Source organism: Hemiscyllium ocellatum, chromosome 4, assembly GCF_020745735.1.
Source record: "Hemiscyllium ocellatum isolate sHemOce1 chromosome 4, sHemOce1.pat.X.cur, whole genome shotgun sequence".
In the NCBI taxonomy this organism is placed as follows: domain Eukaryota; kingdom Metazoa; phylum Chordata; class Chondrichthyes; order Orectolobiformes; family Hemiscylliidae; genus Hemiscyllium; species Hemiscyllium ocellatum.
In genome coordinates this window covers 86973753-86997833 of record NC_083404.1, presented here as the reverse complement: position 1 = coordinate 86997833, position 24081 = coordinate 86973753, and the positions used below count along the sequence as shown (strand labels likewise).

Here is a 24081-nt window from a genome sequence, read left to right as displayed (position 1 = left end):
AATTTGCGGATGACACCAAAATTGGAGGTGTCGTGGACAGCGAAGAGGGTTCCCTCAGATTACAACAGGATCTTGACCAGATGGGCCAATGGGCTGAGACGTGGCAGATGGAGTTTAATTCGGATAAATGCGAGGTGCTGCATTTTGGGAAAGCAAATCTTAGCAGGACTTATACACTTAATGGTAAGGTCCTAGGTTGCTGAACAAAGAGACCTTGGAGTGCAGATTCATAGCTCCTTGAAAGTGGAGTGTCATGTAGATAGGATAGTGAAGGTGGTGTTTGGTATGCCTTCCTTTATTGGTCAGAGTATTGAGTACAGGAGTTGGGAGTTAATGTTGCAGCTGTACAGGACATTGGTTAGACCGCTATTGGAATATTGCGTGCAATTCTGGTCTCCTTCCTATCGAAAAGATGTTGTGAAACTTGAAAGGGTTCAGAAAAGATTTACAAGGATGTTGCCAGGGTTGGAGGATCTGAGTTACAGGGAGAGGCTGAACAGGCTGGGGCTGTTTTCCCTGGAGCGTCGGAGGCTGAGGGGTGACCTTATAGAGGTTTACAAAATTATGAGGGGCATGGATAGGATAAATAGACAAAGTCTTTTCCCTGGGGTCGGGGAGTCCAGAACTAGAGGGCATAGGTTTAGAGTGAGAGGGGAATTATACAAAAGAAACCTAAGGAGCAATGTTTTCACGCAGAGGGTGGTATAGAATGAGCTGCCAGAGGATGTGGTGGTGGCTGGTGCAATTGCAACATTTAAGAGGCATTTTGATGGGTATATGAATAGGAAGGTTTTGGAGGGATATGAGCCGGGCGCTGGCAGGTGTGACTAGATTGGGTTGGGATAACTGGTCGGCACGGACAGGTTGGACCGAAGGGTCTGTTTCCATGCTGTACATCTCTATGACTCTATAACAGCTTCTTCCCAACTGTTATTTAGACTTTTGACTAGGCAAAAGTTTTAAATTTTAAAAGCATTAAATTTTTAATTTAATGTTGATCTCACGCTTTGTGCACCTTTGTGGATGGCTGGTATTCACTCCCTTACGAAAATGGGCCGCTTTCCATGGAAGCGCCTTTTAATTAATATGTTAAATTATCCTGCAGCATTAGAAAAGAGAAAGTATGCTCACTTTATTAAATATGGTTTTTATATATCGTCTTCAGTTAATAGGAAAGATAACCAGGTCTGTGGCATTATATATCCTCTAAAATAGTCAGGAATGATGTGTGGGTAAATAGGTGTAATTTGCTGCTATATTCTGGAAATCAACCTTTGAATGTGAAGCACTCTGGGGCATCCTGAGAGATGTGATATTGCCTTTTTAAATGCAAACCATTTATTTCACCTTAAACTAAGATAATATACCTAAGAAATGATAATCAATATTCTTAATGATGCAGGTGAAGAATCTGGCACTACAGCTGGATCAAGAGATGAATAAACGAGAAATGACAAAGAGTGAACTGAAGGCCCAGTCACTGGAAGCAGACAATCTGAAAGGCTCAGAGAAGCAGTTGAAACAAGAGATCAATTCATTGTTGGAATCCAAACGGTCACTCGAATTCCAGCTGGCACAGCTCTCAAAGTATTTATTTCTGCTTTAACATTGTACTGATTAATTTATTAGGAAATTTTATTTTTTAATGTATGTTAAATTGAGGATTTTGAGCAGTGGTACTTAGCTGTAAAGCGGACTAACATTGTATATGATTTCAAACAATTACTCATAAGATTTGAAGATTACTATGTTTGACTGTGCAACAGGATGTTGAAGTGATAGTTTTCCACTAAAGAGTTACAGCACAGTGAAATAAATGTCTCATTGAATTAGGGATTTCTGGAATGGTTGCATTTTTTTTTGCAGGGGATAAAAATATGTTAACCAACGTAGAGATTCTTGCATGCCCCAGATAGGAAGTTAAAGAAAAATGCAACTTAAATGGGGAACTATGTTTTGAAAAAACTCCATTGTGAACTAACAAATATACCTTTTTAGCCTCCTCCTCCTCCTTACCATAAAACTGTGCCTCCTGGTTATTCAACCCCCTCCCATTAAAAAAAATGCTTCTTCCTCTCTATCCTGTCTGTGCCCCTCAGAACTTGGTACATCTTAGTCAGATCTCCCCTCAGCCTTCTCTGTTCTAAGGTAAACAATGCCAGTATATCTAGTCTCTCTTCATAGCTGAACTGCTCCAGTCCAGGCAACATCCTGGTGCATCTCTTCTGCACTTTTTCTAGTGCAATTACATCCTGCCTACAGTATGGCAACCACAATACTCCAGCTTTGGGTTAACCAATGTGACATACAGTCCATCATAGGTTTATGTGAAGTTCTCAGTCTTTGTTTTGCTACTATGGGAAATAGTAAGAATTACCCAGGCAAGGTAAAGTTAAATGGTGTTTCCCTCAGAGTCCCGGTGCTGCTGTCTGCTTCTTAGTTAGTGGCTAAGACATGTATGGTCATGATTTAGGAAGTGGGACCAGTCACGTCAAGCTCTCAGTCACATTGTGTCTGTCTGTCTGAAGATCAATAAGAGGAGACAGAAGACAACAAAAATAATTGCTTTTAACAGACATATCTCCTGTGGAAAAACATTGAATCTAAACAAGTTAATTAAAGCTATAGCAGCAATTTGTTTCCTGACATATAGGTGTGTCAAACTAGTACAAGCTGTCTACTATTCCTGATAGTACTTGCTTTTGAAAGTATACAGATTGCATTGCTATGGTTGAACCTTGTGCTTAACTGCTTCATTCATGTTGTATCAGTATTTTACTCATTGTAGCTATGAGGGCAAATCAAAATGAAAGTAAAACCAAACCCTCTAATTATACTCTAGACAGCAATGTTTTTTTGCACCCATGGAACATAGTTGGTAATGATGTGATAGTTCGTAAAGGACAAATGCATGCTCTGACAATGGAGGAATAGACATTTTATGTGACTTATGAATAATTAATCTGAGGACATGTTAAACTTTAATGAAGAAAAGCTGTTCAGTGGCTTTAAATGATAGTATTTAAGGGAAAAGCAGATTTGATCTCCCTCATGTTCTGATTAATATCTATCCTTCAAACAACACAAAAGAAACAGATTATCTAGTTATTTTACACTGCTCTATATAGGACCTTGTTGAGCAGAATTGACTGCTGCATCCTCACATTACAACAGCAGCTACACTGCATAAGTGTTCTCTTGGCTGGAAAGTACTCTGGGACACCATGAGGTTATGAAAGGTGCTATATAACTGCAAGCTCTTTCTTTCTTCTGCATCAAAGATTGAACTGCATTTTATAGTGCCTTTCAGGGCCTGATGGTAATTTACCACATTCTGTAATAAATTAAATATGAAGTATAGTGAGTATAGTTTTGTAAATAAGTGTAGCAGAAATTTCACACTAATGTTTTACAAAGTTAATAAGGTATACTAAGGATACATATTGTTGGAAGCATGTGGATTTCCAGAACTCCCTGCTCTTTTTTGAATAGTGCCATTGGAAAATAGATTTCATATAGTTACCACTTGGTGAAGAATGGTGAATCAGCACCACACGTCACCAGGGTGGCATGGTGGCTCAGTGGTTAGCACTGCTACTTCACAGCGTCCAGGACTCGGGTTCAATTGCTGTCTTGGGTGACTGTCTGTGTGGGGTTTGCACAATCTCCCTGTGTCTGCAAGGGTTTCCTTCCACAATTCAAAGATTAGGTGAATTGGCCATGCTAAATTGCCCATAGTGTTAAGGGATGTGTAGGTCAAGTGCATTAGGGGTAAATGTAGAGTAGTAGGGAAATGGGTCTGGGTAGGTTACTCTTCGGAGGGTCGGTGTGGACTTGTTGGACCAAATAGCCTGTTTCCACACTGTAGGGATTCTAAATATTCACACTTTTCAATCTCCTCAGTGGGCCACAGCAAAGGTGATGCACTCTGATCAGAAGAACACTGAAAGACAAAATAAAATAGAAGTACAATTTTAAAGGAGGTGCAGGAGCAGAAGGATTTGGGTGAATGCATGAATAGATCATTGACAACAAGACAGGTAGAGGGAGCAGTATATAAAGCATTTAGTGTTCTTGGCTTTATTAATAGGGACATAAAGGCTGCATAGACTGGTACTTCTTTCACTGGAGCTAAGGAGGTTGACAGGAGACATTATAGAGCTTTATAAAATATGAGGGATATAAATTGGGTTGGTGGTAGGTGTCTTTCCCCAAAGATGGGGGATTTCAAGACTCGGGGTATGTTTTTAAGGTGAGAGGAGAGAGATTTTAAATAGATATTGAAGTGCACATGTCTTCCACAGAGGGTTGTTTGGATGTAGAATGAACTTCCTGAGGAATTGGTGAATATGGACACAGTTACAACGTTTAAAAGACACTTAAATATGTACATGAATAGAAAAGGTTTGAAGGGATATGGGTCAAGAGCAGGCAGGTAGGACCAGTTTAGTTTGGGATTATGTTTGGCTTGGATTTGTTGGACCGAAGGGTCAGTTTCCGTGTTGTATGACTCTTAAGATAAGAGCCCATGTTGTTGGAGGTAGTATATTACTGTGGTGAGAGGATTGACTAGCTAATAGAAGACAGAGTGTTAGGAGGAATGGGGTATTTTCAGGTTGGCACTCTATAACTAGTGGAGTGCTGAGACCAGGGTATTCACAATGTATATTAATGACTTGGATGATGAAAGTGAATGTACTGTCACCAAGTTTGTCGATGACACAAAAATATGTGGGAAGGCAAGTGGTGATAATGATGCACAAGAGTCTACACAGTGATTTTGAAAGGCTAAGCAAGTAGACAAAACATTTGGCATATGGAATGATATGTGTGAAAATTAGATGTTATGCAATTTAGTGTTCAGAGCTGAATATTATTTAGACTGTAGACTGCAGAAAGCTACAGAACAGAGGGATTAGAAGTTTTCATCCGTGGATCATAAATTCATGCTAGCTTACAAGAAAGGCAAATGCAATTGAGGCCTTTATTGCAGAGAGAATGGACTATAAGATTAGGGAAGTTTTGCAAAACTATGCAAAGTATTGACTTTAACTGAAATACTGTGAACAGTTTTGGGGTCCTTGACTAAGGAAAGATATACTGGCATTGGAGGCAATCCAGAGAAGGGTCTCTAGGCTGATACTAGGTATGGAGGGACAGCCTTATGAGGAGAGGTTGAGTAGGTTGGACCTGTACTCATTCGACTTTATAAGGATGTGAAGTTACCCTATTGAAGCGCACAAGATTCTCTGGGCTCTTGACAGGATAGATGTGGAAAGGTTGTTTTCCGTTGTCAGAGAGTCTTGGATCAGAGATAAGGAGTAAAATTTCTCAGTCGTGAATCTGTAGAATTATTTCCCACATAGGCTGTCAAGGCTGGGTTGTTGAGTATATTCAAGGGCGAGATAGATTTTTAAGGGAATCAAGAGTTCTAGGGAAAAAGCAAAGAAGTGGACTTGAGGATTATCAATTATGATCTCATTGAATGGAGGAGCAGGCTCAATTTGCTGAATGACCTGTTTCTGCTTATATCTTATGCGTGAAAAACATAGGCAAAAAGCAACAAACTCTTGATCGAGTCCAAGGGTGGAATGAGCTGACTTTGTCACAGTTAATTTGGTTTTTGACAATGCTATCACATTACTGTCATTGATACATTACTGTGTGATAGAAAATCCTTAACTCAGCAGATCAATTGGACCTAGGTCTTTGCTGGAATTGTTAAAGCTTCCATTCAAAACCTTAGTTTTTTTTTCACTCTGACAGTGAGAAAACAGAGAGACCATTTTTCTCTTACAGATGTTCTGGAGGTCAATATAACTCCCTTCTCAGCTCCGTGACAAACTACAACATGAAAATGCAAAAGATTGTTGCTAAGCAGTGTTAAAACCCAAACGCACCTAGTGCCAATTTCTCTCACAGAAGTATCAAATCCCAGTTCTCCAAACGTTATATGATTTCTTTTGGGCCAACGTGTGTACACCACACCATTCCATTTTTGATCTTAGAAGTGCAAAACAGAACGAGTTATGTTCTTTGCAACACAACAGTATCTGAACTTCCATTTTTCCCCAGTTTATATTTTTAAAAAATAGTCTTTATACGGGAAATATAGGTCTTCTCATGCCCGATTGGTTTCAGTCTTTGATAAAAATGTTTATTTCAGTTCAGATTGATTTTGTCTATAATTGTTTCATGAAGCTTGGCTCAACCTATGATCAGGTGATTACTGTGTCCACTTTTTAGTTGGTGGTTTTTACTTTTTGAAACCATTTCAATCCATGAGAGACCAATCAATTGAAAGAATTTAAAAATTAATAGTGCACACTTTCTCACTATTGTGAATATCCTATAGATCAGTCCACCTGAACAAAGTAACATGACCTCAGGATTATATAAACAATTCAGCGTTGTTTATACTTTGTCTTGTACTGTTACAGAGCAAACTAACAGTTAAAAGTTCTGGAAATTTATATAAATCCTGTATTTTTATAAATCCCCTCAAGCCTGAACTCTCACACCCATCTCTATCAATGGCTTTGTCTGGTTGCTTCCTTTCTTGGGTTTCAGTGAAATTCACGAAGAGGATTTAATTCTCATAATAACGGAGGTGGTTCCAAAATGGCATGCTTGGCAATTGAAACCAAGTCAGCAATTAATGACAGTCTTGACAGTACAAGAGCTGAATTGTGCAAATCTGCAGTACCCCAGCTTGGTAGATTGACCATCTTAGCTCATTACTGAAATCTGGAGGGATTGGTTATCATAGTGAGCTGGAACTCTTCTTATGTAATTTAGTTATCAGATTTGCTAAATTGATCTAAGCTGGGTAAGTATTGAGAAGCATCTTTGGAAAGCTCATATAACTTTGTCAAATTCCACTTGTAGCTCTGTCCTGTGTTAATTTGATTGGGGTTAGTAATTTGAGTCTTTGGCAAGAAATTTTGAATTCCACATTGTAGATGGATGAGAGTTCAGTATGAGTATTATTTTGAGATTCTCAAAATTGAATGGTTGGTTACCATGCATGTTATACACCCAATTTAATCGGAGAAAGGACCGAATGGAAGTCACATTTTCTAGTGTCATATTTCTCATACAAATAGTCATACTTAAAATAGAGATTTTTGGCAGTTCAGCCTAATAATATTGCTTTTAGATATGTTTATATATAATACAGCTTTAATTTAAAGCACATTAAGCAACTATCTGATAATGCCTCATTTGATTTCTTAAGGCAGTATCGAGGAAATGAGGGTCAAATGCGGGAACTCCAGGACCAGCTTGAGGCAGAGCAGTATTTTTCCGTAAGTGATATTTTGATATTCAAAAAATTAACTTTGAATACAGTGAAAATACTTAAAGTTGCATACATATGACTTTTGTGAGCTAGAAACAACCTTAATTACAAAAATCTCTTGAGATTCAATTTTGCTATACACCATAGCCTGAGTTTTCCCTGTGCCTGGTTTCCCTTTAGAAGGTGGTGGTGAGCTGCCTCTTGAACTGCTGCAGTCCATTTGGTGTAGGTACACCCACAATGCTGTTATTAGGAAAGGGGTTTCTGGATTCAGACCTGCTGGCAGTGAAGGAACAGCAAAATATTTTCAAGTCAAGATAGTGTGTGGCTTGGAGGGGAATCTCAGGTAGTGTTGTTTCCATGTATTTGTTGCCCTTGGCCTTCCAGATGATAGTGGCCATGGATTGGAAGTTGCTGTCTAAGGAGCATTGGTGAATTGCTGTAGTGCATCTTGTTTTCTGGGACACAATACTGCTACTGTGCTTCAGTGGAGGAGGGAGTGAATATTTGTGAATATGGTACTAATCAAGCAGACTGCTTTTTCCTTGATGGTGTTAAGTTTCCTGAGTATTGATAGAGTCGCACTCATCCAGACAAGTGGGGAGTATTCCATCACATTCCTGGCTTGTGTTTTGTTAATTATGAACAGACTTTGGGGCGTCAGGAGGTGAGTTACTCTCTGTAGGACTCCTAGTCTCTGACCTGCTGTTATAGCCCCAGTACATATGACTAGACCAATTCAGTTGCTGTAAATGGTAACCCCAGGATGTTCATAATGGAGATTTCAGTGATGGTAATGCCATTGAACATCAAGGGGTGATGGTTAGAGTCTCTCTTCTTAGAAACTACTTGACACTTAGGTGGCACAAATGCAATTTTTCACTTGTCAACCCAAGCCTGGGTATTGTCCTGGTCTTTGATGTATTTGGACATGGACTACTTCAGTATCTGAGGAACCTTGAACGGTGCTGAACTTTGTCCAGTCATCAGTGAACAATTCTTAGTTCTGACTTCATGACTAAGGAAAAGTAATTGATGAAACAGCTAAAGACGTTTGGACCAAAGACACAACCTTGAGAAACCTCAGCAGTAAGGTCCTTGGGCTGAAGTGATTGATCAACAACAACCATGATGGTCTTATTTTGTGCCAGATATGACTCTAATTATTGGGGATTTTCTCCAAAATTCCCATTGACTCTAGTTATTAGGGCTTCTTGATGCCACACTCTAGTTAAATGAAGCCTTGATGTCAAGGGCAAACATTCGCACCTTCCAATTGAAATTGATGAGCTTTGTCTATGTTTGAACCAAGGCTGTAATGAGGTCAGGAACTGAATGGCCCTTGCAGAGTTCAAACTGAGTATCAGTGATGATGGAGAGTCAACTGATGAGGCAGTAATTGACAGGTTTTAATTTGTTCTATTTTGTGTACAAACCACACCTGTGCACTTTTATACATTGTTGGCTAGATGTCACTGATGAATAGCTTGGCAGCAAATTCTGAAGCACATGGCTTCATTACTATTGCCAGAATAACATCAGGGCCCAGAGCCTTTCTTGATGTCATGTGTAGCAAATGGAATTGATTGAATACTGGAAACTTAAATGCTGGGGACCTCTGGATGAAGCGAAGATGAATCATCCAATTGGCATTTCTAGCTGATGATTTATGCAGGTGCTTCAGCCTTATCTTTGGCAGTGATGTTCTGGATTCTCCCATTATTGAGGTGGGGATAATTTGGCACTGCCTCCTCCAGTTATTTAATTGGCCACCATCATTCACCATTGAAGGTGGCGGGATTGAAGAGTTTAGATCTAATCCATTTATGTGGATTGTCTAGCTCTTTGTATCACGTAGTACTTAGTTTTTTTTTGCCAAACAATATATGTTGTTGCTTCACCATTTGGCATCTCGTTGTTAGGCATGCCTGGTGCTGCTCCTGGTATATGATCCCCACCTTAATGGTAATAGTAGAGTCAAGATATGATGTTCTGAAATTAATATCATTTAATTTGGCAGTAGCACTACAAAACATGATGAGGGGTATCCTTATTGTGAAGCTGGGACTTTATCCCTACAAGTCTTCTGTTGATAGATTAGATTAGATTACCTACAGTGTGGAAACAGGCCCTTCGGCCCAACAAGTCCACACCGACCCGCCGAAGCGCAACCCACCCATGCACCTTCACCTAACACCACGGGCAATTTAGCATGGCCAATTCACCTGACCTGCACATCTTTGGACTGTGGGAGGAAACCGGAGCACCCAGAGGAAACCCACACGGACACGGGGAGAATGTGCAAACGACACACAGTCTCGCCTGAGGCGGGAAATGAACCCGGGTCTCTGGCCCTGTGAGGCAGCAGTGCTAACCACTGTGCCACCGTGCTGCCCATAAATATACTACCATGGACAGATGCATATGCACTAAGCAGATATGTGAGAATGAGGTTCAGCATGTTTTTCCCTTTTGTTGGTTTTTCGCCTTGGTGTCATACAGCATGGAAGCCCAATATTTGCCTCAGATCCATTCTGGCAGCTATATCTTTTACAACTTGATCAGTTTGATGAGGGATGACCCTGCAGAGCCAGTATGTATGATGGACAGTGGTGTCTCCACCCAGAGTACATTTTGCATCTTTGCCACTGTCAGTGCTTACTTTGTGATGTTCAACATGGTAAGTGGCATTGAACAGGAATTTCTTTGTCTACATCTGACCTGATGACATGAGACATCAAAAGATCCATAGTCAGTGTTGAGGACTTACACTGTGTCCTAACTGCATTGTGCTGTCACCTTTTCTGGGCCTCTTCTGTCAGTTGAACAGGACATGGCAGGGATGGTAATGGTGGCATTTGAGGCATGTTTGAGCATGGCTATATCAGACTATTGCGTGACAAGTCTGTAATATAGCTTTTCCAATTTTGACATTGACCTCTCCGTCTCCGACGCATTTGTTCCGATGATGCCAGCTTCAACAAATGAGCCTCCAAAATGTCCACCTTCTTCCTCAACCAAAGATTTCCTAACACAGTGGTTTGACAGCCTTCAGCCAGGTCTGATCCATCTCCCTCACTTCAGTCCCCACCCTCCTCTTCCCTTCCGCAACAGTAATAGGGTCCCCCTTGCCCTTACCTACCATCCCACCAATACCTAGAGGATCATTCACCACCATTTCTGCCTGCTCCAGCAAGAAACATGTTCCCCTCCCCTCCCATGTCAGCCTTTGGCAACTTTGGTTCCCTCTGCGATCTCCTGGTCCACTTTTCCTTCGATCTCAACACCTCCTCCCCCCCCCCCCCCCCCCCCCCCCCCCCACCCGCCCCCACAGCCTCACAGCACCTTCCGCTGCAATTGCAGAAAGTGCAACAACTATCCATTTGCTTATGTCATTTACATAAATGATTTGGATGCGAACATAAGAGGTACAGTAAGTAAGTTTGCAGATGACACCAAAATTGGAGGTGTAGTGGACAGCAAAGAGGGTTACCTCAGATTACAACAGGATCTTGACCAGATGGGCCAATGGGCTGAGAAGTGGCAGATGAAGTTTAATTCAGATAAATGCGAGGTGCTGCATTTTTGAAAAGCAAATCTTAGCAGGACTTATACACTTAATGGTAAGGTCCTAGGGAGTGTTGTTGAACAAAGAGACCTTATAGTGCAGGTTCAAAGCTCCTTGAAAGTGGAGTCGCAGGTAGATAGGAAAGTTAAGAAGGCGTTTGGTATGCTTTCCTTTATTGGTCAGAGTATTGAGTATGAGAGTTGGGAGGTCATGTTGTGGCTGTACACGACGATAGTTAGGCCACTGTTGGAATATTGCGTGCAATTCTGGTCTCCTTCCTATCGGAAAGATGTTGTGAAACTTGAACGGGTTCAGAAAAGATTTACAAGGATGTTGCCAGGGTTGGAGGATTTGAGCTACAGGGAGAGGCTGAACAGGCTGGGGCTGTTTTCCCTGGAGCGTCGGAGGCTGAGGAGTGACCTTATAGAGGTTTACAAAATTATGAGGGGCATGGATAGGATAAATAGACAAAGTCTTTTCCCTGGGGTCGTGGAGTCCAGAACTAGAGGGCATAGATTTAGAGTGAGAGGGGAAAGATATAAAGACCTAAGGGGCAACTTTTTCACGCAGAGGGTGGTACGTGTATGGAATGAGCTACCAGAGGATGTGGTGGAGGCTGGTACAATTGCAACATTTAAGAGGCATTTGGATGGGTATATGAATAGGAAGGGATTAGAGGGATATGGGCTGGGTGCTGGCAGGTGGAACTAGATTGGGTTGGGATATCTGGTCGGCATGGACAGGTTGGACCAAAGGGTCTGTTTCCATGCTGTATATGTCTATGACTCTACTTCCTCCCTCCTCGTATCCAAGGGCCTAACCACACCTTCCAGGTGAAGCAGTGCTTTACCTGCTCTTAGCGGTAAAAACAATGACTGCAGATGCTGGAAACCAGGTTCTGGATTAGTGGTGCTGGAAGAGCACAGCAGTTCAGGCAGCATCCAAAGTGCAGCGAAATCGACGTTTTGAACAAAAGCCCCTTATTCCTGATGAAGGGCTTTTGCCTCGATTTCGCTGCACTTTACCTGCTCTTAATCTAGTCTTTTGCATTTGCTGCGCACAATATGGTCTCCTCTACATTGGGGAAACAAAACATAGACTAGGTGACACACTTGTGTTCGATTCGCAAAAAAGACCCTGAATTTCCTGTTGCGTGCCACTTCAATATACCACTCACGACCCTGGCCAACATCTCTGTTGTGGCTTGCTGCAGTGCTCCAGCAAAGCTTAGCACAAGGTGGAAAAACAGCACCTCATTTTCTGCTTAGGGACCCTGCAGCCTTCTGGACTCAATATTGAGTTCAATAACTTTAAGGCTTGAGATCTCCCAAGTCCTTACCCCAACCCTTACAAATCATCGCCTAGTCCATATTACACATTACCCATTATTAGCCATTAACAGTCCCCAGTTTTACCCTCTCAGCTGCAACATTATCACCTTTTTTTGTCTGTCCAACTGCTCTTCTCTCTCTTTAAACTCTATCCCCACCTTAGATTTACTTCTTACTCCCTCCTTATTCCTGATGAAGGGCTCTGGCCCGAAATCAGATGGGGGTGGTCATAAGCTGCCGAGGCAGAAGATGAAGTGTTGTTCCTCCAATTTACATGTGGCCTTATTGTGACAGTGGAGGAGGCTGTCGTCGAGGGAGTGGGAGGGGGAGTTGAAATGGCTGGCAACCAGAAGGTGGGATGGATTGAAAATGTTTCCTAAACTGGTTCCCGAGTTTGTGCTTGATCTCTCCAATGTAGAGGAGACCACATAGGGAGCAATGGATGCAATAAATCAGGTTAGAAAAAATGCAGGTGAATCACTGCTGCACTTTGAATGATTCTTTGGGGCCTTGGACGGAGGTAAGAGGGGAGGTTTGAGGGCAGGTCATGTCAGGTGTGGAGGAGGAGTTGCTGGGGAGTGTGGACCTAATGAGGGAGTCACAGAGGGAATGGTCACTGCAGAAAGCGGATGGGGTGGGGAGGGAAATATCATTTTGGAGGTGGGGTCAGACTGTAGGTGGCAGAAATAGCAGCGAATGATGCATTGGATTTGGAGATTAGTGGGGTGGAATGTAAGGACCAGGAATCTCTATCCTTCTTGTGGTTGGGATGGGCGGTGGGCTAAAGTTGGGCATTGCTTTAAGGGCAGAGGTGTGGGAAATGGAGGAGATGTGGTTGAGAGCATTGTTGATCATGGGGGAGGGAAATTATGGTTCTTGAGGGCATCTGGGATGTCGTGGAGTGGAATCACTCATCCTGGGAGCAGACATAGTTGAGGAGGTAAAGTTGAGGTAGCTTTGGGAATCAGGTTTGATATAGATGTCAATGCTGAGTCATTTGCTGGAGACGGAGACAGCAGTCCAGGAGGGGGAGAGAGGTGTCAGAGATGGTCCAGGTGAATTAGAGGTCAAGGCAGAAGGGGTGGATGAACTTTCAAGCTCCTTATGGGAGCATGAGGCTGCGCCAATACAGTCATCAATGGAGCAGAGGAAAAGGTGGTGGATAGTGCTGGTGTAACTGCGTTTTTGCCAAGATGACATTCCCGAAACAGAATCTTTCAAAGATTTAGTCAGAAAATCATCTGAAATGGCAATATCAGTAATCTTTGCAGACTGAAGATCCCTGCACATCTGTACTTTTGCACCTGTTTTAGTGTTTTCCAGTTGAGCTGAAGTATCAGATTCAGAAAATAATGATCTTACAATGCATTGTGTTAAGATTGTATTACCACCTAAAAACTGTTTGTTGTTTGTGTTCTGACATGGGGTAGTCCCTTCTGCTAATTAAAGCTGACACACAGAAAATCTCACCTTGCGCCATAATCTGTTAAATTTCGAGAGGCAAGGAATTAACCCAGATCTCACTATTTTAAGATGAAATTAACAATTTTATTCTTTAAGGCCAAAAGAGAATATTAAACAACAACTATTTACAACACCTTGCTCTTAAATCTATTTTTTACCTTCCACTCTACAATACTGGTCCGATAAATTCCCTCTTAAATTTACAGCAAATCACCTTCAAATCTAGTTGTCATCTTTGGATGTTGAACTTTCTCTGTAGATTTCTTTAGGTCGGCTTCGGTCCTCTGCTGCACAAATTTCTTATGGACAGGTACCTTTTGGAGAGTTATCCGGTTAGCCTTATGTTGGTGCTTGTTGGTCCAATTTTATACCCCAAAACATCAGATCATTTCATTGGTTTGATGTCATCCAAAACAGTAAAATTCAAATTCGATTGGATTTTGATCTCTGGGGCATAGTTTAAACTGATTGGCCGAATTTGAATTTATTTTGTGTCATGGCAACGTAGCTCCAGCTATTTGTTTCACCAAATCTTACATTTTTGAATTGTTCAGCACATTCTGTGCCTCTCTAGGTCCATGCCAGCTTCCACTCTCTCTCAAAAGTACAGTACATACCTACACCTTCATAACATTTGGTAATACAGAACTTGAATATTGTTTTAAAAAGTACTAATTTTGTTGAAGGTTTTCATCTTGCACTCATGGAATCGTTGAGTTATATAGCATGGAAACAGATGCTTTGGTCCAACCTGTTTTTGCTGACCAGATATCCTAAACTGATCTAGTTCCATATTCCAGCAATTAGCCCGTATGAATCTAAACCCTTTCTATTCATGTATCCAAGCAGATGCCTTTTAAATGTTGTAATTATACAAGCCTCTGGCAACTCGTTCCATATATCACCTTCTATGTGAAAAAGTTGCCCCTCAAGTCCCTTTTCAAATCTTCCTCCTCTTACCTTAAACCGATACAGTTGAGTTTTCGACTCCCCTATGCTGGGAAAAAGACCTTGGTTGTTCACCCTCATGTTTTTATAAACCTCTATAAGGTCACCCCTCAGCCTCCAATGCTCCAGGCAAAAAAATGGCCCCAGCTCTCCATACAGCTAAAACTCTCAATTCCTGGCAACATTTTTGTAAATCTTTTCTGAACCCTTCCAAGTTTAACAACATCTTTCCTATGGCAGGGAGACCAGAATTGAATGCAGTATTCTAAAAGTGTCCTAACCAATGTCTTATTCATCCGCAACACAACATTCCATCTCCAATACTTAATGCACTGATCAATGAAGGCAAGTGTGGCATACAACTTCTTCAGCACCTTGTCTACCTGTGACTCCACTTTTGGGGAACTGTGAACCTACACCCCTAGGTCCCTTTGGTCAGCAACACTCCCCAGGGCCTACCATTAACTGTCTAAGTCTTTCCCTGATTTGCCTTAACAAAATGCAACACTTCACATTTATCTAAATTAAACTCCCATCTGCCACTCCTTGGCCCATTGGCCCATCTGATCAAGATCCCATTGCCAGTGTTGGACTGGGTGGGCAAAGTTAAAAATCTCACAATACCAGGTTATAGTCCAACAGGTTTATTTGGAAGCACTAGTTTTCAGAGCACCGGTCTTTCATCGGGTGGTTATGGAGGTTAAGATCGTGCTCACGGAATTTAAAGCCAAAGAGTCCAGTGTTATGGAGATGTGATACAGTAAACAACCTTAGATTAAAACTTTCTTCTTTTATAATGGGATAGGCTAGTTTCTATTCTTTGATATGCAAATCCTAGAACTTCTTTTAAATTACATTCTCAGGATAGCTCAGCTTTTTAAACAATAGGTGTGAAGTCTGCCCGTGTCCCAATGCTATGTCAGACTGACAAACCCTCTGTATAGTTTTACAGAGTTTTACAGGATTCATGCAGTTTTTCAGTAAATGAATGACTGAAAACTGCATGAATCCTGATTAGGCTGTAATTCCAACAAGGTTGCAATGAAACATTAATCTATATTGAGCTAATCTGCTGGCATTAGTCTTTGTGTAGTCAAAATAAGCAGAAACGTCTCGCTTTTTTCTCTCTTGTGTGCAGAAGTAACAGAAAGTCTCCTGATAGTTGTTCTCATTCACTATTTCCCTTTAACCTGCTGTCACTGTAAATATCCTTGTCAAAAATCAAAAGGGAGAAACCATCTTGAGAAGCACAGAACGGATGAAGCCTTAACCAACAAATGAAAGGCCCAGAATCAGTGTATCCATGCCCCAGTGTCGTTAGTCAAGATTCAAAGGGATTTGAAAGAAAGCCAACGGAAACAACTACTCATTGGTATCTACTATCTAAAACTGTGATTATGATTTTTCCCCCACTTCCCCATCCATAATACTATGCTTTGTCTTATCACTTTTGTACAGCCTGTCTGTATGTATATAGGAATTTTAAAAAAGGGTAGAGTGCAAGAAACAGTTATAAATTAGTCATTCTTGTTCCTTTCTTGACATTGGTTAAAACAGTTTGATTACAATAAGTACCTGGGCAGTTCAATAAATTTGAACACTACACCAGTGAGTTGTGATATAATCCCTGTAAATTTACTTAACTGTCACTTTCAGTCTAATATTGTTTCTTGAGTTTGATCTTTCTTTTTTAATGTGAGGACCAGAGCCAAATATTAATTAATGTGTTTTAATTTGGGCCTTATTATCTACAGTTCTCACATTCAGTTCTGTTTAATTCTTCATTTGTCAGATACTCAATAAATAATAATTCTATAATACAATGTTTGATGTTACCATTATCATGTTTTCATGCTCCTTTTTGGCTATATTATTTGTATTTTTCTTTTTTCATGTTGTTTATTCCTGCTACATTTTTTCACTTTGTTGTAACCTTTATCCTAACCACTCTTGTAGACCATGGTTACATTGTTCTTTTCATTTGTCTTTCAGTGAATGTATACTTGTTTTATCATTCACAGGGATGGGCAATAAATTCAGGCCCATCCAGCAAAGCCCACATCTTCAGAATGAATAAAAAAATCTCTCTAAATGTATTATAATTTAATATTAAATATTTTAAAATGTCACCGATTACTAGGTTGAAGAATAGATTTGCACTGAAATGATAAAATGTCCTGTGTAGCACCGTTGTAAAGGGTCTGGAAAGGAATCAAAATCTTGTTCTAAATTTTATTATTTACTTAACAACAGAATTGCAGTATTTCATCTTTTCAAGTTGCATTGATGAATTTTAAACACAGACAATAGCAATTAATATGCCTTTGTTTTTCAAAATAAACCACTTTGAATAATATTGGATTTGTTCACAGACTTTGTATAAGACTCAGGTTAAGGAGCTGAAAGAAGAAAATGAAGAGAAAAACAGAATAAATAGTGAACTACAAAAAAGGATGCAAGAGCTCATCAGTGAAAGGTAGAAAACTTCATCATTTTGGTACTGACTGGTGCTGAAAAAATACAATATCAGATAGAATGCACAATTTCAATTATACACTTGTTAGCCTCTGGACTCAACAGTTGTTGAGTTCAATGATTCTGTCCCCTAAGTACACTCAAATCTCCATCTTTCTCTCCATTTCTTTCCATCTAATCTTGTTTATCTTGTTTTTGGTTTTGGATGACACGTCTTTATCATTCTCCCTTTTAAACAACCTCTGGACTTTTTTTTTAATTTGACCTATTACTACATCTTTAAACTGTGGATGCTTTAAATCTGAAAACCATAATTGCTGGAAAAATTCAAGAAGTCTGGCAGCATCTGTGGAGAGAAATTAGACTTAACGTTTCAGGTCCAGTGACCCTTCCTCAGAACATATCCAATTCTTTGGAAGGGTCACCTGACCCAAATTGTTAATTCTGATTTCTCTTCACAGATACTGCCAGACTTGCTGAGCTTTATCAGTAATTTCTGCATTGTTTACTACTTCTTACTGCTTTTCCACAACAAATCTTCTGTCGTTTTATGTCTCAAGCCTTCCAATCTTTCTTTTCCACCCCTTCCCCAATTCACCTCTAAGAGTTACGGCATTTCTAACTTTCCTAGTACAGATGAATGGTCATAACCTGAAATATTAACTCTATTGCTTTTTCAACGGTCACTGTCAAACTTGCTGAATATTTCCAGCTTGCTGAGTGGCCATCATGATTATGTTGAACTTATTCCATGCCTGCCATTGGAAAACTGGTGTCCAATAGTAAATGACCATTTTGGTGATCATATTTGAGTCATGATTATCTTGTCAACCGTATTCATTGTCAGCTATTATCTCATTTCATCATGCTAATAATTTCCTGTTTGTGTAATAGGGCTTGTTCTAATTAAATGATTTTCCATTTACAATAAAAGAGAGACCTGCATTTAGAATGATGCTGTAATACCTATGATCCTCACAACATTTTTGCGGCAATCATCTGTTATGGCCATATTTAAAATGTTCCTTTGTCACTTTTTTTTTGTGCTCCTCTGCATTTTTTTTAAGCATCACTATTTCAATAGCCTCATTTAGGATTAAATTGCTTTCCTTTACTGCAGGCTGATTTTGAAAATAATCCTTGTAGCCTTCTAGTGTTCAGATACATTTTTCCACTGTTCAAGCCATCTTTCTCCCAATTTTACTCCTCTACTCTGCTTTTTGGAACACCTACCACTGCTCACAGCTTTTGCCTCTGTCCATCAATGTTGTTTTGTTTTCTGAAGGTAAGCAACTATATGGCCTGTTGCTGTTTGCCTTTGATAACTTGCCTATGCATTTTTTGTATTGCAGCTTCCATTTCTAGACATAAATGTTTTCTTTGTTCTAGGTTACAGAGTATACATATCCATTGTCTAAAAGCTTCAAGTCGTCATTTGAGTGCCAAATCTAAACAATAAGTGGATTTTTTTGTGATTTATGCACCCAAATGATGCTCAAAGAAAGCTACAGTATTCAATACTTTAATCGAAAGCTAGGCTTATTGATTCAAGAGTTCACATACGTGGCAGGCAGTGATACTACCTTAAACTAATATCAAAGTTGTAGAGTAATGTATTGTTGTAGCAATTGATTTTCTCCTGTTTGGACATCCTTTAAACAAGATTTTTCAGACTTTATTCTTACCTTCATAAGTGACTTGTTTTTATGTTGCTTTTGGCATGAATAACAGCAGAAGGCCCAATTTTGACCACTGACTTTTTAATGCATGTCTTTCATCTACCTTTTACATTGGCTTTTTTTATTAATGATGTTTTTATAGTCATACCACAATCACTAAGTTTTGTCAAATGGCTTCTGTTGCACTGCCTACTTAGTCATGTTTTAGTAATTTTCTTTGATTGATTGCCTCCTTAGCAATCTACATACTGCCAGCTTTAATATAATTCACAAAAATTGACTCAGCTTCCACATGTACACAAATAATGCTCACATTTTCCTTTCTTCATCAATTCATTGCTATTGGAATAATGTACAATTGCTTGTTTCACATGGAGTCTAGTTGAGTCATTGCTTGTGTGTTCAATGTTGACAATTCTGAGGGTAACTGATTTTGATTAAAGATCATTGAAGTGATCAATTTATTTGTCTCTTATCACTTACTGCCTGATCTTTTGAGTATTTACAGGATTTTCTATCTTTTAATTTCAATTATTGAGGATATCTTGTTGGCTATTCCAATGCCTATGTACAATTGGGCATTGTGTTACTCATAAAACTGAAAACTTTGATGGTGAAATTAGATATTTTCTTGAAACAACATCCGATCTTTCTTCTCCTCATCCTGTCTGACAGTAAAATAGTCAATTCTCGAATTTTGCATTATACCCTTAACCATTCCAACTGCTGCTGAAACCCCTAGTCATATCTTTAATATGCCAAGGATTATTTGATTAAAACCCTATTCTCAGTTTTCACGTACTAAATTAAACAAGAAGTTTAATGTATGTTATGTTTTGCATCCATTTCAGAAAACTCAATTTTCCTTTTGTCCTAGTTGATTTCCAGAAACTCATCCTTTTTTTAAAGTCCAACTCTGATATTTTTTTTCCCTGCCCAACTTGAAGAATCCTTTCCTTGTCTTTGTCCATGTCCCCCATTTTTTTCTAATTATTGTTTACTGCTGTGCTCCACCACCAGAGCTCAGTTTTTCAGTTAGTACAACCTTACCGTTATGAATTTTCCCTCTAAACCACTTTGCCTTGTTTTGTCTTTTGTTGTGTTCCAGAAGCTTAAAGATTTGCCTCTTCTGGTTTCACTCACTCTTTCCCCTACCTACTCTCACATCAAATTTCTTGACTGATTGTTTATTTTAATTTTTGTCTTTTCCAGAAAATTGTAAACTTTGCAGTAGTTCAGATCTACAGCTGAAAACCCTTTGATTTCAAACTGAAACCCTTTCATTCCTTTCCCAGAAGCAGGGTAACAAATTTCATGTGTGTGATATTCCCTTAGAATGAAGTTGGCACTTGCTCATGACAAGAACCTGCATGTGGAATATTTTAATGTGGGGAAGCTGTTGCACTGACCATGTTCTGCACAGGTGTACATGAAGAATTTATGCATTCATAATCAACCTGTTTGGTGTATTATGAACACTCCTTCCAAAGGCCATCAAGTCTCGAGCTGAGGCCTGAACCCAGAGCTTCTGGTCAAGAGCTATGAATGTTACTACTGCAACATAAGACATCCCTATACCACGATCATGGAACCTACTCTAAGATGGATTTTACAGGGCTCCAAATACCCTGCCACAGCTTGGAAAAGTAGTTAGGAACCCTGCCAACAAAAAGTCAGCTATTATGCAGCATTTTACATTGGAAGCAAAATTAATTGTTTCACCTATAGATTTCCATCCCATTTGGGAGGAACCCCCTCCTTAAGGAGTGGAATATTCGAGCAGTAACACCCCCGCAAGAACTTCAGGCAGTCCCTGAACAAGACATGTTGTGGAGTCAGGTTTTATATTAAGTCTAGAGCATTGGCTGGGACTGACTTGCATCCATACCAGGAGTGAGGGATAATGCAGGTCTGAGGAGCTGGATGGCAGAACATTTTTTCAGTTTTTGAGGTGAAATGAGTTGGACTGTTGCTAGCCATTGTTCACTCGCCAAATCTATCCCATTCATTTAAAGAAAGGTCTTTGTTTGATTCATGGCCTCGTGTTTGTCCTACAGACAAAATTACAGCATTATTTGCCATGCTATCTTTATGTGACTAATATTATTGAGTATGTTCATTTTTCTGTCTTCTACCAGGGATTCATTATCTTCACAAATGGATCTAACTATAACTAAAGCAGATTCTGAGCAGCTTGCTCGAGCAATTGCTGAGGATCAATGTAACGAACTTGATCAGGAATTGAAGAAAGCAACAGCTCGACATAAGCAGGAACAGAATGAGAAAGACAACACCATTACCTTAGTAAGTTAGACTATTTTACACAGAAATTTTTATAATGTTTAAACTATTGCATTTGTAAGCAGAAACAATGTTTATTTATAATGTCCTTGTCTGTAATAATATTTAACATTGCAAAATTGTTTGTATTAAAATATGCTAATGTTTATTTATTTTTAGCTAGAGGAATCAAATATAACCCTGACTAAAGATGTAGAAAATCTATCAAAGGAGAAAGCAGAGCTTGACGAAAAACTGAAGACTATGGAAGAAGGTATGGAATGGATCACATTATTACTTTTAAGTTGACTATTTTCTTTCTGCCAATTCTTGCCTATTATATGTTAATGTCAAATTCATTTGCTAAACAGGTGGTAATTTTAATATCAAGCAGATAAATATGAAGGGTAAATATGATGGGTGTTAATTTATTAAATTAATTGTCTGTGATGAGTGATGTGTCTTGTGGCACAGTGATAATATCTCTACCTCTGAGCCAGGAGACTCCAGTTCAAGACCCACTTGCTCCAGGCATGTGTAATAACGTCTCTCAACAGACTGATTTAGGGGAAAAAAATGTCTGTACGTAAGGAAGGAATAGCAAGGGAGAGAGTGATCAGGAAGAAGTAATTGAACTATTTCGATGAAATACCAGAAGTATCCATAGAAAACCACATTATTGATACTTTAAGGAGAAGAAGTATAAGTTATAAATTAAGTGTAGTATCAAATGTGACTCGCAATCTGTGTATTTGTTATTTTATTTCTATTTAAAATATTTTGTATTATTATGGAGAAGGTAACTTTCAGCCCAAATTACTGGTAGAAAATGTTTGCAAAATTGAACTCTGGCCAAATAAATGATTTCGATGTGACAGATGCTTTATTTTTATTTGTTCTGGCAACATATCATCGCAAGCCTGAATGTTGTGCAGGTCTTGCTGTATGCAGGCACCTATTGCTTCTTTATATGTGGAATTGCAAATAGTACTGTATATAATTCTCTAGAGTTGAGCACTTTCATTCAAGTTTGGGCCAAGACTATAATTAGGTCTAGAGCTGAGTAGCCCTGTCAGAATCCAAACTGAGCCTCAGTGAGCAATTTGTTGCTGATTGGCAATGTTGATCACATCTTCCACTAGTTTGCTTCTTATCAACAATAGATTGATGGATGGTAATTTACCAGATTAAAATTGTCCTGCTATTTATAGGCGGGGCATAACTGAGTAATTTTTACACAACTCAGTAAATGTTTGTGTTGCTGATATGTCGAAGTATTGAACAGTTTGTCCAAGGTTTCAACTAGTTACAGAGCACAGTTTTTCCATTTTACACCTGACATTTGTCAGGATGCAATGTCCATTGCTTTCAGCTTTTCTTGGTATTACATGGAGTGAACTGAATTGTCTGAAGATTGGCATTTTTGATGGTCAGTATCTCAGGATCATTCATTCAGCAGTTCTGGATGAAGGTCATTGGAAATGCTTCAGCCCTGATTTTTGCATTGATACTTACTGACCTCTCCCATCAGTTGTTTAAGCAGAGCTTTGATCTGATCCATTGATTCTGGTTTTGCTTAGTTCTTTTTAAAGCATTTAAGCTAAGCAGCAGAAATAGCATGTGAACTAGCTTCTTCAAGTTTGCACTTATTTTTACATTGGTACAGGTCATGCTTTCCTGCCTTCCTCTTTGAATCAGGTTGGTCCCTTGGCTTGAAAATAGTAAATGCTGGAAATACGAAGCAGGTCAGACAGCATCTGTAGACAGAGCAACTGAAACATTAGCTCTGTTCCTTTATCCACAGATGTTTACCACCTGCTGAGCATTCCCAACATTCCGTTTGTATTTCAGATTTCCAGCGGCCACAGCTATCTGCTATTATTGTCCTATCTTGATGTGATAAAATGAGGAATATATAAGTTCATGAGGTTACAGACTAGAGTTGAATACAATTATGTTGCTGCTGATGATGTGCAATGCCTCATAGCCATCCAATTTTGAACTGCTAGAACTGTTCTGAACCTAATCCATTTAACTCAATGGTCAAGTCAAACATTATACTAGAATTTGAACCCTTACCTCTGGAACATTACGTCTAGTCTTCGGATTATCAGTTCAATAACATTCTTCGTATCCTAACATACCCAGCAACCATATTTTGATGAACTGAAAAGTTTTACCATCGAGTGGTAGCCATGAGTTAATATCATTCTACAGCTAAATTGCCCGTAGTGTTAGGTAAGGGGTAAAATGTAGGGGTATGGGTGGGTTGCGCTTCGGCGGGTCGGTGTGGACTTGTTGGGCCGAAGGGCCTGTTTCCACACTGTAAGTAATCTAATCTAATCTAATCTAATTACAGGTGGTCCAAATCTCTTGACTTCTATTCTGGCTCTTGAGACCACATTAATATTTACTCAATCGAAACTACATTAAAAGACATGCAATTTTGAATGAAAATATTTTCTTCTAAACATTACACTTGATTAAAGACCCCCAAAAATATGCATATGTTTCATCCTTGTGCTTCACTGACTGACATTTTGCTTTCCTAGATTCAGTATAATGTATATCAGTCACGATTGATTTTCTCCTAAATCTCCTGTAATACCAATTGGAAACATCTGTTGGGATGTGCTTAGGACTGTAAGACTATAAGATATAGGAGAAAAGTTAGGCCATTCAGCCCGTTGAATACATTACACCATTTGATCCTGACTGATATGTTTCTCAACTCCAATATTCTGCCTTCTCCATATAACCACTGATTCCCATACCAATTGAGAAACAGTCTAGCTCTGTCTTAAATACACTCAATGACTTGGCCTCTGCAGCTCTGTGTGGCAATGAGTTCCACAGGTTATCCACCCTCAGCCTGAAGAAATTTCTCCTTGTTCCTTCACACCATGACTGTGGCCCTCAAGGTCCTATTCTGTCCTACTAGTCCACTATACCTAGGGATCTCAATATTATGTAAGGTTCAATGAGATCTCCTTCACGCCATCCTTCTGAACTCCCATCGAGAACAGACCTAGAGTC

General features: G+C 39.6%; 1 protein-coding gene across 1 annotated transcript in view; it reads left to right on the top strand.

Annotated features, from left to right (window-relative positions):
- Nucleotides 1-24081, top strand: part of rock1 (Rho-associated, coiled-coil containing protein kinase 1) — a 176227-nt gene that overhangs the window by 117131 nt on the left and 35015 nt on the right. The window contains exons 20-24 of the mRNA XM_060823574.1: nucleotides 1403-1587; nucleotides 7238-7307; nucleotides 16984-17087; nucleotides 20904-21069; nucleotides 21226-21319. Coding sequence (XP_060679557.1) covers nucleotides 1403-1587; nucleotides 7238-7307; nucleotides 16984-17087; nucleotides 20904-21069; nucleotides 21226-21319 — 619 coding nt within the window. The remainder of the gene's footprint in view (nucleotides 1-1402; nucleotides 1588-7237; nucleotides 7308-16983; nucleotides 17088-20903; nucleotides 21070-21225; nucleotides 21320-24081) is intronic.